This window comes from Oncorhynchus nerka, linkage group LG19 (genome assembly GCF_034236695.1).
Source record: "Oncorhynchus nerka isolate Pitt River linkage group LG19, Oner_Uvic_2.0, whole genome shotgun sequence".
In the NCBI taxonomy this organism is placed as follows: domain Eukaryota; kingdom Metazoa; phylum Chordata; class Actinopteri; order Salmoniformes; family Salmonidae; genus Oncorhynchus; species Oncorhynchus nerka.
The window spans coordinates 43255613-43273133 of record NC_088414.1 but is presented as its reverse complement, the minus strand read 5'-3'; the positions used below and the strand labels follow the sequence as shown (position 1 = coordinate 43273133).

At 41.7% G+C, this 17521-nt stretch overlaps 1 protein-coding gene across 1 annotated transcript in view; it reads right to left on the bottom strand.

Annotated features, from left to right (window-relative positions):
* The window catches only part of frem2a (FRAS1 related extracellular matrix 2a), a 323263-nt gene that overhangs the window by 188436 nt on the left and 117306 nt on the right, over positions 1–17521 (bottom strand). Inside the window, 1 exon segment of the mRNA XM_065005059.1 lies at positions 15183–15329. Coding sequence (XP_064861131.1) covers positions 15183–15329 — 147 coding nt within the window.

Genomic DNA, 17521 nt, shown 5'->3' with positions numbered 1-17521 from the left:
AAGGCCTGATTGGTGGAGAGGCTTCCATCTGGCCACTCTACCATAAAGGCCTGATTGGGGGAGAGGCTTCCATCTGGCCACTCTACCATAAAGGCCTGATTGGTGGAATGGCTTCCGTCTGGCCACTCTACCATAAAGGCCTGGTTGGTGGAGTGGCTTCTGTCTGGCCACTCTAACATATAGGCCTGGTTGGTGGAGTGGCTTCCATCTGGCCACTCTACCATAAAGGCCTGATTGGTGGAATGGCTTCCGTCTGGCCACTCTACCATAAAGGCCTGGTTGGTGGAGTGGCTTCTGTCTGGCCACTCTAACATATAGGCCTGGTTGGTGGAGTGGCTTCCGTCTGGCCACTCTACCATATAGGCCTGGTTGGTGGAGTGGCATCCGTCTGGCCACTCTACCATATAGGCCTGGTTGGTGGAGTGGCTTCCGTCTGGCCACTCTACAATAAAGGCCTGGTTGGTGGAGTGCTGCAGAGATGGTTGTCCTTCTGGAAGGTTCTCACATCTCCACAGAGGAACTCTGGAGCTCTGTCAAAGTGACCATTGGGTTCTTTGACACCTCCCTGACCAAGGCCCTTCTCCCCAGAATGCTCTGTTTGACCGGGTGGCCAGCTCTAGGAAGAGTCCTGGTGGTTCCAAACCTCTTCAGTTTAAGAATGATGGGGGCCGCTGTGTTCTCTGAAACCTTCCCTCCCCCAGATCTGTGCCTCGACACAATCATGTCTCGGAGCTCTACAGACAATTCCTTCGACCTCATGGCTTGGTTTTTGCTCTGACATGCCCTGTCAACTGTGGGACCTTATACAGACAGGTGTGTGCCTTTCCAAATCATGTCCAATCAATTGAATTTACCACAGATGGACTCCAATCAAGTTGTAGAAATATCTCAAGGTTGATCAATGGAAACATGATAGCAAAGGGTCTGAATACTTATGTAATTAAGGTATTTCTGTTTTTTTTTAAAGCACTCAGGACCTCAGACTGGGGCGAAGGTTTTTTTAAAGCACTCAGGACCTCAGACTGGGGCAAAGTTTTTTTTAAAGCACTGAGGACCTCAGACTGGGGCAAAGGTTTTTTTAAAGCACTCAGGACCTCAGACTGGGGAAAAAAAAAAATTATAGCACTCAGGACCTCAGAGGGGCGAAGGTTTTTTTAAAGCACTCAGGACTTCAGACTGGGGCGAAGTTTTTTTTAAAGCACTCAGGACCTCAGACTGGGGCGAAGGTTTGCATTCCAAAAGGACAACGACCCGAAGCAGACAGCCAAGATAATGCAAGAGCGGCTTTCGGACAAGTCTCTCTCCACCCAGTTTATAAAGTAGAGCATACCCTCAACATGAACAAGCATTAGCAGAAGGCTGATTGTATATAGAAGAACAGACCCTGAACATGGCCAAGCTACAAAGACTTAACGGCTAGAAAAACATCACCCTATAGACTATCACAGGCTCTAGAAATAACAACAAAATAATACAAAATGAATAACAATAATAATAACAATAATAATAATAATAACAACAATAATAACACAGACAATAATAATAATAATAACAATAATAATAATAATAATAATAATAATAATAATAATAATAATAATCATAACCATAATCATAATAATAACAATAATAATAATAATAATAATAATAATAATAATAATAACAATAATAATAATAATAATAATAACAATAATAATAACAATAATAATAACAATAATAATAACAATAATAATAACAATAATAATAACAATAATAATAACAATAATAATAACAATAATAATAATAATAATAATAATAACAATAATAATAATAATAATAATAATAATAATAATAATAACAACAATAATAACAATAATAATAATAATAATAATAATAATAACAATAATAATAATAATAATAATAACAATAATAATAACAATAATAATAATAATAATAATAATAATAATAATAATAACAATAATAATAATAATAATAATAATAATAATAATAATAACAATAATAACAATAATAACAATAATAATAATAACAATAATAACAATAATAATAATAACAATAATAACAATAATAATAATAACAATTATAATAATAACAACAGTAATTATAATAACAATAATAACAATAATAATAATAACAATAATAACAATACTAATAATAACAACAATAATAATAATAATAATAATAATAATAACAATAATAATAATAATAATAATAACAATAATAATAATAACAATAATAATAATAATAATAATAACAATAATAATAATAACAATAATAATAATAATAATAATAATAATAACAATAATAACAATAATAATAATAACAATAATAATAAAATAATCATAATATATGCCATTTAGCAGACATATGGGTGGTCCCTGATATACAACCCACTATCCTGGAGCGCCATGCTCAACCAACTGAGTTACAGAGGACCACAGAAAGGACCACAGAGATATAGACATGAGAGTAACCCTATACAGTATCAGAAGCTATTATTAAGAGAACTAGAGTATTGTACTTTAGGAAGAAAATGAGCTTTCACACCAAGTTCACCCTCACGTCCCCTTCAAGCTCCGCAGGGAAGGGAGAGAATAACAGAAATACAACAAATGAACTGAAATGGGAACAGAAAAAAAAGAGAAAGTGCTTCAAAGAAATAGGCCTTGAGTAATGAAAGGAGAGAAACGGAAGAATGAGATTTCTTCTCTCCATTCCATCTCGCTCTCTCGTGTTCCATCTCGCTCTCTGTTCCATTTATCTCTCATTGGGGGGTCTCTTCCCACCGTTAGCACACCTCAGACAGGCGGAGGAGAGGAGAAGGGGACGAGAGGGAGGAGGGGAGGAGAAGGGGACAGGAGGGAGGATGGGAGGAGAAGGGGACGAGAGGGATGAGAGGAAGGAGGGGAGGAGGAGGGGAGGAGAAGGGGATGAGAGGTTAGGAGGGGAGGAGAAGGGGATGAGAGGGAGGAGAGGAGAAGGGGATGAGAGGGAGGAGGGGAAGTAGAAGGGGACGAGAGGGAGGAGGAGAAGGGGATGAGAGGGAGGAGGGGAAGTAGAAGGGGACGAGAGGGAGGAGGAGAGGAGAAGGGGATGAGAGGGAGGAGAAGGGGACGAGAGGGAGGAGGGGAAGTAGAAAGGGTTCAGGGGAGGTGGATTACAGTCTTAAAAATAAAGGTGCAAGTTGGAACCAAATAAGGTTGTTGAGAGCGATGCCATATGGGGAACCATTTTAGGGTATCTGAGGAACCATAGATGGGATGGTTCTTTGAAGAACCATACTAAAAGCTAAAAGCAGAAATGTTTCGGCCTTTCACATTCTTAAAATGAAGTGTTGATCCTAACTGACCGTAGGACAGGGAATTTTTTTACTTTTTAAGGGAAAGTCCAGAGTTAGCTCACAAAAGGTAAACTAAGTTATTTTAATTTTATTACGGGGGACAATTGCTGTAGGACAATTTAAGATACTCACCAAATGTACGCAAACAACTACAAACACATACGCCCACGAGCAAGAACACCAAACACAGACACCCACGCGCAAGAACACCAAACACATACGCCCATGCGCAAGAATACCAACCACGGAAAGTTACAGTCCCTCAGGCTGCTCCAGACTAACCAGACTATTTCCTCTCTGCAGTCTGGGTGATGATAGGAGTGTTTATTCTCTCTACAGTCTGGGTGATGATAGGAGTGTTTATTTCCTCTCTGCAGTCTGGGTGATGATAGGAGTGTTTATTCTCTCTACAGTCTGGGTGATGATAGGAGTGTTTATTCTCTCTACAGTCTGGGTGATGATATGCGTGTTTATTACCTCTCTACAATCTGAGTGATGATAGGAGTGTTTATTTCCTCTACAGTCTGGGTGATGATAGGAGTGTTTATTTCCTCTGCAGTCTGGGTGATGATAGGAGTGTTTATTCCCCCTCTGCAGTCTGGGTGATGATAGGAGTGTTTATTACCTCTCTACAGTCTGGGTGATGATAGGAGTGTTTATTTCCCCTCTGCAGTCTGGGTGATGATAGGAGTGTTTATTTCCCCTCTGCAGTCTGGGTGATGATAGGAGTGTTTATTTCCTCTCTGCAGTCTGGGTGATGATAGGAGTGTTTATTACCTCTTTACAGTCTGGGTGATGATAGGAGTGTTTATTTCCTCTACAGTCTGGGTGATGATAGGAGTGTTTATTACCTCTTTACAGTCTGGGTGATGATAGGAGTGTTTATTTCCTCTACAGTCTGGGTGATGATAGGAGTGTTTATTACCTCTCTGCAGTCTGGGTGATGATAGGAGTGTTTATTTCCTCTACAGTCTGGGTGATGATAGGAGTGTTTATTCTCTCTACAGTCTGGGTGATGATAGGAGTGTTTATTCTCTCTACAGTCTGGGTGATGATAGGAGTGTTTATTTCCTCTCTGCAGTCTGGGTGATGATAGGAGTGACACCTGTCACCATCAGGTGTAGACAGGGAAGACAGGGGAAGACAGGGAAGACAGGGAAGACAGGGGAAGACAGGGGAAGACAGGTGAAGACAGGTGAAGACAGGTGAAGACAGGGAAGACAGTTGTAGACAGGTGAAGACAGGGAAGACAGGTGAAGACAGGGAAAACAGGTGAAGACAGGTGAAGACAGGGAAGACAGGAAGACAGGTGAAGACAGGTGAAGACAGGTGAAGACAGGTGAAGACAGGGAAGACAGGTGAAGACAGGGAAGACAGTTGTAGACAGGTGAAGACAGGGAAGACAGTGAAGACAGGGAAGACAGTTGTAGACAGGTGAAGACAGGGAAGACAGTGAAGACAGGGAAGACAGTTGTAGACAGGTGAAGACAGGGAAGACAGGTGAAGACAGTTGTAGACAGTTGTAGACAGCTGAAGACAGGGAAATCAGGTGTAGACAGGTGCTAGGGCAGGGAAATCAGGTGTAGACAGGTGCTGACTGTTGCTAGGGCAGGGAAATCAGGTGTAGACAGGTGCTGACTGGTGCTAGGGCAGGGAAATCAGGTATAGACAGGTGCTGACTGGTGCTAGGGCAGGGAAATCAGGTATAGACAGGTGCTAGGTTAGGGAAATCAGGTATAGACAGGTGCTAGGGCAGGGAAATCAGGTGTAGACAGGTGCTAGGGCAGGGAAATCAGGTATAGACAGGTGCTAGGGCAGGGAATCAGGTATAGACAGGTGCTAGGGCAGGGAATGTAGGTGTAGACAGGTGCTAGGGCAGGGAATTTAGGTGTAGACAGGTGCTAGGGCAGGGAAATCAGGTGTAGACAGGTGCTAGGGCAGGGAAATCAGGTGTAGACAGGTGCTAGGGCAGGGAAATCAGGTATAGACAGGTGCTAGGGCAGGGAAATCAGGTGTAGACAGGTGCTATGGCAGGGAAATCAGGTATAGACAGGTGCTAAGACAGGGAAGACAGGTGCACTGTGAGTGGTAATAAGGTTAGGACGACCACTAGTGATCACAGAGGTTACCAGCTTAGAACTGGACAGGTATGTTATGTCAAACTGCCTGTGTCCAGGTGTCCAGGTGTCCAGGTGTCCAGGTGTCCAGGTGTCCAGGTGTGTTGATGTGGTGATGTTATGTCAAACTGCCTGTGTCCAGGTGTCCAGGTGTCCAGGTGTCCAGGTGTGTTGATGTGGTGATGTTATGTCAAACTGCCTGTGTCCAGGTGTCCAGGTGTCCAGGTGTCCAGGTGTCCAGGTGTGTTGATGTGGTGATGTTATGTCAAACTGCCTGTGTCCAGGTGTCCAGGTGTCCAGGTGTCCAGGTGTGTTGATGTGGTGATGTTATGTCAAACTGCCTCTGTCCAGGTGTCCAGGTGTCCAGGTGTGTTGATGTGGTGATGTTATGTCAAACTGCCTGTGTCCAGGTGTCCAGGTGTCCAGGTGTGTTGATGTGGTGATGTTATGTCAAACTGCCTGTGTCCAGGTGTCCAGGTGTCCAGGTGTCCAGGTGTGTTGATGTGGTGATGTGGTGATGTTATGTCAAACTGCCTGTGTCCAGGTGTCCAGGTGTGTTGATGTGGTGATGTTATGTCAAACTGCCTGTGTCCAGGTGTCCAGGTGTCCAGGTGTCCAGGTGTGTTGATGTAGTGATGTTATGTCAAACTGCCTGTGTCCAGGTGTCCAGGTGTCCAGGTGTCCAGGTGTGTTGATGTGGTGATGTTATGTCAAACTGCCTGTGTCCAGGTGTCCAGGTGTCCAGGTGTGGTGATGTGGTGATGTTATGTCAAACTGCCTGTGTCCAGGTGTCCAGGTGTCCAGGTGTCCAGGTGTGTTGATGTGGTGATGTTATGTCAAACTGCCTGTGTCCAGGTGTCCAGGTGTGTTGATGTGGTGCTGTTATGTCAAACTGCCTGTGTCCAGGTGTCCAGGTGTCCAGGTGTGTTGATGTGGTGATGTTATGTCAAACTGCCTGTGTCCAGGTGTCCAGGTGTCCAGGTGTGGTGATGTGGTGATGTTATGTCAAACTGCCTGTGTCCAGGTGTCCAGGTGTCCAGGTGTGTTGATGTGGTGATGTTATGTCAAACTGCCTGTGTCCAGGTGTCCAGGTGTCCAGGTGTGTTGATGTGGTGATGTTATGTCAAACTGCCTGTGTCCAGGTGTCCAGGTGTCCAGGTGTGGTGATGTGGTGATGTTATGTCAAACTGCCTGTGTCCAGGTGTCCAGGTGTCCAGGTGTCCAGGTGTGTTGATGTGGTGCTGTTATGTCAAACTGCCTGTGTCCAGGTGTCCAGGTGTCCAGGTGTGTTGATGTGGTGATGTTTTGTCAAACTGCCTGTGTCCAGGTGTCCAGGTGTCCAGGTGTGTTGATGTGGTGATATGTCAAACTGCCTGTGTCCAGGTGTCCAGGTGTCCAGGTGTGTTGATGTGGTGATGTTATGTCAAACTGCCTGTGTCCAGGTGTCCAGGTGTCCAGGTGTGTTGATGTGGTGATATGTCAAACTGCATGTGTCCAGGTGTCCAGGTGTCCAGGTGTCCAGGTGTGTTGATGTGGTGATGTTATGTCAAACTGCCTGTGTCCAGGTGTCCAGGTGTGTTGATGTGGTGATGTTATGTCAAACTGCCTGTGTCCAGGTGTCCAGGTGTCCAGGTGTGTTGATGTGGTGATGTTATGTCAAACTGCCTGTGTCCAGGTGTCCAGGTGGCCAGGTGTCCAGGTGTGTTGATGTGGTGATGTTATGTCAAACTGCCTGTGTCCAGGTGTCCAGGTGTCCAGGTGTCCAGGTGTGGTGATGTGGTGATGTTATGTCAAACTGCCTGTGTCCAGGTGTCCAGGTGTCCAGGTGTGTTGATGTGGTGATGTTATGTCAAACTGCCTGTGTCCAGGTGTCCAGGTGTCCAGGTGTCCAGGTGTGTTGATGTGGTGATGTTATGTCAAACTGCCTGTGTCCAGGTGTCCAGGTGTCCAGGTGTCCAGGTGTGGTGATGTGGTGATGTTATGTCAAACTGCCTGTGTCCAGGTGTCCAGGTGTCCAGGTGTCCAGGTGTGTTGATGTGGTGATGTTATGTCAAACTGCCTGTGTCCAGGTGTCCAGGTGTCCAGGTGTCCAGGTGTGTTGATGTGGTGATGTTATGTCAAACTGCCTGTGTCCAGGTGTCCAGGTGTCCAGGTGTGTTGATGTGGTGATATGTCAAACTGCCTGTGTCCAGGTGTCCAGGTGTCCAGGTGTCCAGGTGTGTTGATGTGGTGATGTTATGTCAAACTGCCTGTGTCCAGGTGTCCAGGTGTGTTGATGTGGTGATGTTATGTCAAACTGCCTGTGTCCAGGTGTCCAGGTGTCCAGGTGTGTTGATGTGGTGATGTTATGTCAAACTGCCTGTGTCCAGCTGTCCAGGTGTCCAGGTGTCCAGGTGTGTTGATGTGGTGATGTTATGTCAAACTGCCTGTGTCCAGGTGTCCAGGTGTCCAGGTGTCCAGGTGTGTTGATGTGGTGATGTTATGTCAAAGGGGCCTCATTAAAACCGTTGTTTACATGTTACACTACATTTCTGCTTTGCGCCATTTCTGAAAAGTCTGAACACCTATAAAAATATTGAGATTGATTAACTTGGCTCATACCAAACGTACTCATTTTGTCCCGTTATAATTGAGACCTGTCATTAAAACTCTGCCTCCAAAAACACCCTCCATTCACCTTTTACAGTGACAATAACACCCTTTATTTATGCAGTATCATTTGGAACTATTGGCATTGTGCCAGACGGAATGTTGAGATATTGTGCAGTTACTTTCAAACCCGAAACGCATTCCGCCTATAAAACAAAAGTGCTTGTGCCGTGAATTCGGCAATATTGACTGTATATTTGAAACATTTTAAAACTAGGCTAAATGCTAGAGAGAACACACTTCTATACAAAATACTGATTGATTTTCATCAATAGATTATTGGGTGTCCATGTCCTGCCTTGGTATAGGCTCTGCGATTAAATAGACAATGATGTTGCTAATCGCACAGCAATACTGTAGCCTACTCATACGGTCAAATATTGGACATAAACTATAAACAATATATTTACTGTGTTGGCAGAATATTTTAAACTTTAGGTGTAATTGATGCTGTATCTGGTAAAGGATTGTACATTTCCGAACAAGAAAACAATGGAAAATTATCGTGGACCTGTCAGCAGAACATTTGAAATCAACAATGTTTTGCATCAACTCTCCCCACCCAACCTAAATATGATTGACTGCCCACCAAATTTGAAACATTTTCTAGGACAGTCTATTAAAAAAAAGGAAGGTGGTTAGTATAATACCAATACCTGCAGTAACACACATAGGTCTACTTCAATGTAAAAGGTTGACTGTAGGCCTGCATTATAAACCACGCACACCTATGGGATTTCAAACCATGGAAGACATATAGCCTATATCTAATAGGCTACTCACCCTGGTCTCAGAGCATTTTGTATTATACTGTACGTAAATCCGAGACACTCACAAGTGTGTTACGTTTGGTATGGTTACATTAGACAGATGGTTACTTAAAGTAAAAACAAAAGGAAGGTGGTTAGTTGGTATGGTTACATTAGACAGATGGTAACTTAAAGTAAAAACAAAAGGAAGGTGGTTAGTTGGTATGGTTACATTAGACAGATGGTTACTTAAAGTAAAAACAAAAGGAAGGTGGTTAGTTGGTATGGTTACATTAGATAGATGGTTACTTAAAGTAAAAACAAAAGGAAGGTGGTTAGTTGGTATGGTTACATTAGATAGATGGTTACTTAAAGTAAAAACAAGTGTGCTACGTTTGGTATGGTTACATTAGACAGATGGTTACTTAAAGTAAAAACAAAAGGAAGGTGGTTAGTTGGTATGGTTACATTAGACAGATGGTTACTTAAAGTAAAAACAAAAGGAAGGTGGTTAGTTGGTATGGTTACATTAGACAGATGGTTACTTAAAGTAAAAACAAAAGGAAGGTGGTTAGTTGGTATGGTTACATTAGACAGATGGTTACTTAAAGTAAAAACAAAAGGAAGGTGGTTAGTTGGTATGGTTTCTTAAAGTAAAAACAAAAGGAAGGTGGTTAGTTGGTATGGTTACTTAAAGTAAAAACAAAAGGAAGGTGGTTAGTTGGTATGGTTACATTAGACAGATAGTTACTTAAAGTAAAAACAAAAGGAAGGTGGTTAGTTGGTATGGTTTCTTAAAGTAAAAACAAAAGGAAGGTGGTTAGTTGGTATGGTTACTTAAAGTAAAAACAAAAGGAAGGTGGTTAGTTGGTATGGTTACATTAGACAGATGGTTACTTAGAGTAAAAACAAAAGGAAGGTGGTTAGTTGGTATGGTTACATTAGACAGATGGTTACTTAAATTAAAAACAAAAGGAAGGTGGTTAGTTGGTATGGTTACATTAGACAGATGGTTACTTAGAGTAAAAGCAAAAGGAAGGTGGTTAGTTGGTATGGTTACATTAGACAGATGGTTACTTAAAGTAAAAACAAAAGGAAGGTCGTTAGTTGGTATGGTTACATTAGACAGATGGTTACTTAAAGTAAAAACAAAAGGAAGGTGGTTAGTTGGTATGGTTACATTAGACAGATGGTTACTTAAAGTAAAAACAAAAGGAAGGTGGTTAGTTGGTATGGTTATATTAGGCAGATGGTTACTTAAAAGTAAAAACAAAAGGAAGGTGGTTAGTTGGTATGGTTACATTAGACAGATGGTTACTTAAAGTAAAAACAAAAGGAAGGTGGTTAGTTGGTATGGTTACATTAGACAGATGGTTACTTAAAGTAAAAACAAAAGGAAGGTGGTTAGTTGGTATGGTTATATTAGGCAGATGGTTACTTAAAAGTAAAAACAAAAGGAAGGTGGTTAGTTGGTATGGTTACATTAGACAGATGGTTACTTAAAGTAAAAACAAAAGGAAGGTGGTTAGTTGGTATGGTTACATTAGACAGATGGTTACTTAAAGTAAAAACAAAAGGAAGGTGGTTAGTTGGTATGGCTTGATTGGTTGGCATACAATGCAAACTACTAACAATCCAAAGGTTGCCAGTTTGAAACTCATCACGGTCATCTTCAGAATGTTTTATTAATTAGCAACTGTTCAACTACTTAGCATGTTAGCTAACGCTTCCCATAGCCTTAACCCTTTAACTTAACCCCTAACGTTAGCCACCTAGCTAGAATTCATTACCATATCATATGTTTTGAAAATGTGTAACATATTGTACGTTTTTCTAAATCATAACTTATTGTATGGTTTTGCAAATTCGTAACATATATTACCAATTGTTATTCGAAACTTACCATACGAAATGGGTGATGGACATCCACAAATTAATACATACCATAAGAAACGTAACATATCCTACAAAAAGGAGTGTCTCGGATTTACGTACAGAATAATATGAAATGCTCTGAGACCAGGTTGGGCTACTAGATCCAATTTTATGACAGGCTCCTTCGGGAATATGAACCCATCACGGACAGAAAATGTGAGTAAAGTATTTGGCAGTGGTTCTGAAAATAAAATAAGAAAACGATTCCTATGTGTACATATTTTTGATTCTGAAAATAAAACTCACGAATGGAAAAATGGCTGAATTCTTGTAAAAATGTTCCTGTGTTTTTTATTTATCAGATGAGTTCATCTGACTCCGGGTAAGAAAAAAAGGGGCTTCATTGCCAAAATCTCAAACTTTTTATTAACATTCCAGCACCAAACTAGTTTGTTGTTGAAACCAGTTGCTGTCTCTAACCTCTCCTTTAACATTCCAGCACCAACCTAGTTTGTTGTTGAAACCAGTTGCTGTCTCTAACCTCTCCTTTAACATTCCAGCACCAACCTAGTTTGTTGTTGAAACCAGTTGTTGCCTCTAACCTCTCCTTTAACATTCCAGCACCAACCTAGTTTGTTGTTGAAACCAGTTGTTAACTCTAACCTCTCCTTTAACATACCAGCACCAACCTAGTTTGTTGTTGAAACCAGTTGTTAACTCTAACCTCTCCTTTAACATACCAGCACCAACCTAGTTTGTTGTTGAAACCAGTTGTTGCCTCTAACCTCTCCTTTAACATTCCAGCACCAACCTAGTTTGTTGTTGAAACCAGTTGTTGTCTCTAACCTCTCCTTTAACATACCAGTACCAACCTAGTTTGTTGTTGAAACCAGTTGTTGCCTCTAACCTCTCCTTTAACATTCCAGCACCAACCTAGTTTGTTGTTGAAACCAGTTGCTGCCTCTAACCTCTCCTTTAACATACCAGCACCAACCTAGTTTGTTGTTGAAACCAGTTGCTGCCTCTAACCTCTCCTTTAACATACCAGCACCAACCTAGTTTGTTGTTGAAACCAGTTGTTGCCTCTAACCTCTCCTTTAACATTCCAGCACCAACCTAGTTTGTTGTTGAAACCAGTTGTTTCCGGTAAATTACACTATAATACCTGTCATTAAGACACCTGGACACAGGTAAATAACACTATAATACCTGTCATTAAGACACCTGGACACAGGTAAATAACACTCTAATACCTGTCATTAACCTCTTGGAATTACCCATCCCGGATCCGAGAGAATTGTCATCAACTACACTAATTAGCATAGCGCAACGGTCAAAAAATATTACTAGAAAATATTCATATACATGAAATCACAAGTGAAATATAGCGAAACACAGCTTAGCCTTTTGTTAATCACCCTGTCATCTCAGATTTTGAAATGATTCTTTACAGCCAAAGCAAGACAAGTGTTTGTGTAAGTTTATCGATAGCCTAGTATAGCATTATGTCCAGCTAGCAGCAGGAAGCTTGGTCACGAAAATCAGAAAAGCAATCAAATTCATTGTTTTCCTTTGATGATCTTCCGATGTTTTCACTCACGAGACTCCCAGTTAGACAGCAAATGTTCCTTTTGTTCCATAAAGATTATTTTTATACCCAAAATACCTCCGTTTGTTGGTCACGTTATGTTGAGAAATCCACCGGAAATAGCGGTCACGACAACGGCGAAAAAAATTCCAAATTATATCCATAATATCGACAGAAACATGGCAAACGTTTTTTATAATCAATCCTCAAGGTGTTTTTCAAATATCTATTCGATAATATATCAAACGGGACAATTGGCTTTTCAGTAGGAGCAAGAGGAAAAATGACTACCTCTGTCTTTTACGCAAGAATCACTCTGAGAGCCCTCAGCTGGCCACTTACGCAATGTAGTCGTTTACGCTCATTCTTCAACATAAAGGCGTGAAACTACGTCTGAAGGCTGTAGACATCTTAGGGAATACATAGAAAAAGGAATCTGGTTGATATCCCTTTCAATGGCCAATAGGGATGCATAGGAACACAACGGTTTCAAAATAAGAGGCACTTCCTGATTGGATTTTCCTCAGGGTTTCGCCTGCAATATCAGTTCTGTTATACTCACAGACAATATTTTTACAGTTTTGGAAACTTTAGAGTGTTTTCTATCCTAAGCTGTCAATTGTATGCATATTCTAGCATCTGGTCCTGAGAAATAGGCTGTTTACTTTGGGGACATTATTTTTCCAAAAATAAAAATAGTGCCCCCTAGTTTCAAGAGGTTTTTAAGACACCTGGACACAGGTAAATAACACTATAATACCTGTCATTAAGACACCTGGACACAGGCAGTTCTCACCCGCCAGTAGTGCTCTTTTCACAAGCCCAATGTGTGCCTACCCAGCATGCCGAGCAGGTGACTTGAGTGCTGCTTTATCCCCTTCTTTTATCTACTGTCGTGGAGTTGGCTAAATATTTTCATAAAGAAGCTGATAAAACACCCAGGTGGTAAATCAAGGTGACTTAGAAAAGAGGAGGACCAAGAGGAAGAGAGGGAGCGTGGTGACGTAATGTCCACAACTAAAGAATCATTGTGGAATCTGAAAAGACACGTATCCTGAAAGCAGTATGATGTACTTACTACAGTACATGCTAACAGAAAGGAACGAGCAGGGTAGCTAGCTAAGTGTGTTATTGTAGCAAAGTATTTATAAATAAAACTCTGATCTCTTAAAAGTTTCCTTCATTTTTTGTTCTATTATCTATACAAAAGGACACCATTGACTTTGTCCCAATAGGCCTGGTATATTCCCTCTTTCAAGGAGCTTTCTGTTCAGATCGGGTTATTTTACATAAAATCCTTTAGGCCTACATATGAAAAAACAACTAAAAAAACAACTCTACATCTCTGCCCAGCCCGGCCCGAAGGGTGTTTAGCATCCCCAGTGGCCCGGCCCGAAGGGTGTTTAGCATCCCCAGTGGCTCTGTAAGAGCTGAGAGGGTTTTCTCTGTTGCTGACCTGCTCTCCAGGCAGCATCACATGAGCCTGAAGCCACAGACTCTGGCCAAACTCATGTTTCTAAAAATGAATTTAAAAAAGGCACTGTAGACTAATGAGCCGAAAAAGGTATTTTTAGTTTAATTTTAAGTAAGTCACAGCCTATATTATTCACAATTTATAGAATATAATGATTTAGTCTGTCTGTCTGTCTGTCTGTCTGTCTCTCTGTCTCTCTGTCTCTCTGTCTCTGTCCCTCTCTGTCCCTCTCTGTCCCTCTCTCTCTCTCTGTCTCTGTCTCTATCTCTCTCTCTCTCTGTCTGTCTGTCTCTGTCTCTCTGTCTCTCTCTGTCTCTATCTCTCTCTCTCTCTGTCTGTCGGTCTCTGTCTCTCTGTCTCTCTCTCTCTCTCTCTCTCTCTCTCTGTGTCTCTGTCTCTGTCTCTGTCTCTCTGTCTCTTTGTCTGTCTGTCTGTCAGTGTTGATGGACTGAGTCTGAGCCCGAGGTCTCTGGGCTGTGTTTGTGTGTGGGTGTGTTGGATCGAAGATAACCAGGTGTTCACATCACACTCAATCCGCTGAGAGATGGGGAGTCAGGGACCAGGCTTTCATGTATGCCCTAGAGATACCCACTCCACAGTAAGAACCTTCCTCCTAGAAAACACACATACAGTAAGAATAGAAGATGTTTCTCAACACTTCTACATTCATGTAGGCCGTAAGAATTTGTTCTTAACTGACTTGCCCAGTTAAATAAAGGTTACATTATTTTTTAATTAAATATGGATGCTACCATGATTGTGGATAACAATGAAATGAATCAAGAATGATGATGAGTGAGCTGGTTACAAAGATCATACCCCATAAAAAATGCTAACCTTCTCTGTTATCTGTAATGGTGAGAGGTTGGCATGTTTTGTTGTGGCCTCTGAAACTTTCTCACCCCCCCACTAACACATTTATTGTTTTGTAGTTGTGTTGACTTTGAGTTTTCCTATTAAAACATGGACACCTACCACGCTGTGTATTGGTCCGATCCTTGTTTCACCTCTTCAGAGGAAGAGGAGGAAATCTGCCGTGACACACGCAAACAACATGCAAACAACATGCAAACAACATGCAAACAACATGCAAACAAACACGCCCCCCCCCCACTACACTAAACACGCCCCCACTACACTAAACACGCCCCCACTACACTAAACACCCCCCCCGCCACTACACTAAACACGCCCGCCACTACACTAAACACGCCCCCCCCCGCCACTACACTAAACACGCCCCCACTACACTAAACACGCCCCCCCGCCACTACACTAAACACGCCCCCACTACACTAAACACGCCCCCACTACACTAAACACGCCCCCACTACACTAAACACGCCCCCACTACACTAAACACGCCCCCACTACACTAAACCCACTCCCCACTCACCTATGAAGGAAGTTTCTCCCAGATACCCTCGTCGTTTGAGGACCACGTCCAGGAACGTGTCCTGCTCGTCCACAACGTAGTGCTCTCTATCCAGAGAGATCCAGGACCAGTCCAGGCGGAACTGCTGCTCCTTCAGCTTGTTTCCACCTGGACGCAATACACAGCAACACACAGGTATAGGCATTACAATACACATAGCAGTTTTTCTCAATTGCTAAAACACTAAAAACCCATTGGCTGAACAAAGTTCTCAGTTGCCTGGACTCATTTAGCTAATTATGCAGTCTGTTGTCAATACCTTAAACCATTTCACATGATAAAACACAATTTGCAGATCTCACTTAGACTTTTCAGCAAAACTCTAAACACATTCTGTACTCTAATGCACATGTCATCCATACTGGTAAACACAAGTGGCAACAATCAAATACAAATAGAGAACATATGTCATTGATTGAACACAACCACTCAAAATTGATTTAACCTGTTTCAAATGATGCGACACAACCAATATAAGCCAGTTCAGAGAGCAAACAGGTTGTTGAAGGTGGGAAGGAGAAGGTCTGAGAATGGATACTGTAGTACAGTGCATTGTAGGCTGTATACTGTACAATGGATGAATTGTATGGCCCTGAACATTGTGCTTTCCATTTATTAACAGTACTGACTGCTCAATATATTTTGACTGGTTGCAGGTTCATATCAACAAAGAACACGAATTACAGTATCACAGAGACAAAGGACAAGTTTGTGAGATGCAGGGTACAGTACTGTAAAAATAGGGGTACAAAGAGGAGGAAGAACAGAAAACTAAATTGCAAAGAGCAAAGCAGAGTAGTAATTTCTGATCAATGTTGAGCTACTATGATAGAACATGTTTTCGTTCATCAAAAGACAATGACGGAAAAATATGAAATATTTTTTTAGATTTAAAAATGTACTTCTCCCTGAGAATTGTATGTTTTGAACAATGTGTTTTCTATTTTTCGGTGTATTGTTTACTGACTGCTGGAGAGTGTATATCATTTTGATCACTTTGTTTATGATTTGAGAGCAGTGTTTGATTTTGAACACAGGTAAAAATGTTTTGAGGCGAATGTTTCATTTTGCAAGAGGAGTCAGAGGTTATGTAAATAGTGCTTGAAGATGAGGTTTTGTGTTTAATGTTTTCAGGAAATGGAGCAAGGTTTCAGAAATTGTGTTTTAGCAATTGAGAAAAACTGTAATAGGCTCAGGATCCTAGACAGAAAAAACACTCACAGATATGAACTACAAAACATATCACTGAACATGTTGAATATACAGTGCCTTGCAAAGATTGCCCCCTTGAACTTTTATGACCTTTGCCACATTTCAGGCTTCAAACATAAAGATATAAAAATGTATTTTTTTGTGAAGAATCAACAACAAGTGGGACACAATCATGAAGTGGAACGACCAATTTTTCAGTTTTTGATTTGTTAAAAAAGTTTGAAATATCCAATAAATGTCGTTCCACTTCATGATTGTGTCCCACTTGTTGTTGATTCTTCACAAAAAAATACAGTTTTATATCTTTATGTTTGAACCCTGAAATGTGGCAAAAGGTTGCAAAGTTCAAGGGGGCCGAACTTTCGCAAGGCACTGTATACACATATTACAAATTAAATCACTGGCATCAATACCAGTATCAAACGATTTCAGGTAAACTATTGAAACGAGAGAGCGAGAGCGAGAGAGAGAGAGAGAGAGAGAGAGGGAGGGAGAGAGAGAGGGGGAGAGAGCGAGAGCGAGAGAGAGAGAGAGGGGGGAGCGAGAGAGAGAGGGGGGAGAGAGAGAGAGAGACACACAGAGGGGGAGGAGCTAAGGTAAACTGAATGAATATGTCCACAGATAGAGAGGTAAAAGGTTACTTCCTCTCCTCCACCTGTATCATCCCTCTCATCCCTCACTGATGTCATCTCTAGCCTTTGAAGTTCTGCTAAAAGGAGGATCAACTCCTTGGGGGTGATGGCTGCCAGTCATAATCCAGGACCCAAAGCCACTGCTCTGTCTCGATTTCCACAGTCTGCACATTGGTTGAAGTGTGTTTGTGTTCAGTGTGTGTGTGAGTTCAGTGTGTGTTCAGTGTGTGTGTGTGTTCAGTGTGTGTGTGTGTTCAGTGTGTGTGTGTTCAGTGTGTGTGTGTGTGTGTGTGTGTGTGTGTTCAGTGTGTGTGTGTGTTCAGTGTGTGTGTGTGTTCAGTGTGTGTGTGTTCAGTGTGTGTGTGTGTGTGTGTTCAGTGTGTGTGAGAGAGAGAGTGAGAGTGTTTGCTTTCCCCTGACAACCGGCGCCCACAGTAAAACCCACAGTAAGAGGGC